This window comes from Rhagoletis zephyria, unplaced genomic scaffold (assembly GCF_001687245.7).
Source record: "Rhagoletis zephyria isolate East Lansing unplaced genomic scaffold, Rhagoletis_zephyria_1.1 Rzeph_scaffold_56035, whole genome shotgun sequence".
NCBI classification, from domain to species: Eukaryota; Metazoa; Arthropoda; class Insecta; order Diptera; family Tephritidae; genus Rhagoletis; species Rhagoletis zephyria.
In genome coordinates, this window is record NW_016213087.1 from 1 (window position 1) to 1,786 (window position 1,786).

General features: G+C 40.8%; 1 protein-coding gene across 1 annotated transcript; it reads left to right on the forward strand.

Annotated features, from left to right (window-relative positions):
- Positions 1 to 6: 6 nt before the first annotated feature.
- On the forward strand, positions 7 to 1,764 carry LOC108356255 (uncharacterized). Its single transcript, XM_017607373.1, has 3 exons — positions 7 to 447; positions 625 to 654; positions 1,379 to 1,764. The coding sequence occupies exons 1-3, from the start codon at positions 117 to 119 to the stop codon at positions 1,528 to 1,530; spliced, it is 513 nt and encodes a 170-aa protein (XP_017462862.1). The 5' UTR covers positions 7 to 116; the 3' UTR covers positions 1,531 to 1,764.
- Positions 1,765 to 1,786: the final 22 nt, after the last annotated feature.

Consider the following 1,786-nt stretch of genomic DNA (forward strand, 5'->3'; position numbering starts at 1 on the left):
CCATTGGTGCGAATATTGGACTAGTTACACCAAACGCACATTCTGCTGGCCACAAAACGCCTGACTCCGGGTCGGAGCACACCGCCGAGGTGCCACGCCTCGCCCAAACGCTGCTCATGAAGTCGTGTGAATCCATGTCGGCTCAACAAATTCGCGAGATAACGAACGCGCTATTGAGCCTGCAACGCGGTAGTGGCCCAATGGCAAACGAGGGCGCCATGGGCGGCAGTAGCGGTGCCACGCAACACTCATTGGGACAGCCGCAGCAGCAGCAGTACGAAATTCAGCATCAGCAGCAGAACGATAGTGGCGGGGAGGCTCAATTAATGAAGCCCAACTTCCGCGTGGGCTCCTATACCACGGCGTACATGCGCAACGAGAAACGGTTGGGCTCGTTAGCGGCTTTGGCCACATACATGAATGACGAAGAAGAAGAGCAGCAAGGAGGTTAGTACGGCTGCGTTGGCTTTACTTGCCTACATACATACATATTCGCTACGCAGTGTCAATGTTCTAAAGTTGGTTTTGTTGCACTAAAATTATTTTACGAATAGATTTGATATCATTTTTCTCACTTATCGAATGCAATTATTTCTAACACTGCAATGTCTTTTGTGTTCTAAGCTGCCACACCAGTGCCCCAGAAGCACCGAGGTATCTACACCCTTTGTAGAAATTAGAATTTTTGCCTTTGTGCGAGTAATCGACTAAAAAAATTTGTATGTGTACGTATGTATATGCGTATGGCCACAGGCATAAGTTGTATCTATATATATGCACATATGTATGTATATTAGGGCGGGTCAGTTTGTATCAGAGAATTTTCAGACGATGCGCGTATATCATAGAAGAATTCTACGTGTAATAATTTTGAGTTTGTCAAATTGCGAAAATAGGTTTCTTAGCATTTTGCTGTAGTGTAAAGAAGTGCTTACATTTTGTATAAAAACATGCTATATGGTATGAATAATCCATTACTGCATTTGTTTTTTCTTCAAACTTCCACCAGAGGGTGCAACAGTGAAAGTTTTCTTCCAAACCTATTTTCGCAATTTGGCAAACTCCAAACTGATTTTTGGCCCATTATCTCTTCGGCAAATTTGCTTAGAATTACACGTAGAATTCTCCCTTGCTATTCGCGCGTAGTAAAACAAAACAAAAAAATAAAATAAAAATTACCGCCCTAATGTATATCCTATACATATTTATTTAAGAATATAGATTTCCACATGCAAGTGGCTATGGGTAATATGTATACACACACATCTATGTATGCTTTAATTTATTTTAATATACATATGAGTTCTATATGTTTGTTTCTAACAAAAACAAAACTTAAAAAGAGCCCAATTAATTTGAATTTCATATTCCAATACAGATTACACCACCGGCACTGACGATCACCACAGCAGTTTCTCGGAAACGGCCTGGGACAACTATCAAGAGAAATATAACTCGGAGAACTACTCTGAGGGATTTGATTCGGATGCAGCCAGAAGGCTTATGGAATTCGGTGATGATTATCGGTAAGTAAAGTATGAGGGCTCATCGTGAAAGCTTGCACGAGGTAAATGTATCTTGCAAACGAGAGGTTTTTCGGATCTTCAAATGCAAAGCAAAATATCGCTCGCGAAATGGATGTAGATCTCTTCAAAGCCTCCTTGGCATGGTGCAATTATGATCGTGAAGAACTTTAGGTGGCAAAAATTTCGAGCAACAAACTTTCTGCATATATTCTGTCCCTACAATTGGCCACAAATATGAAAATAAACTAAAAATAAATTTT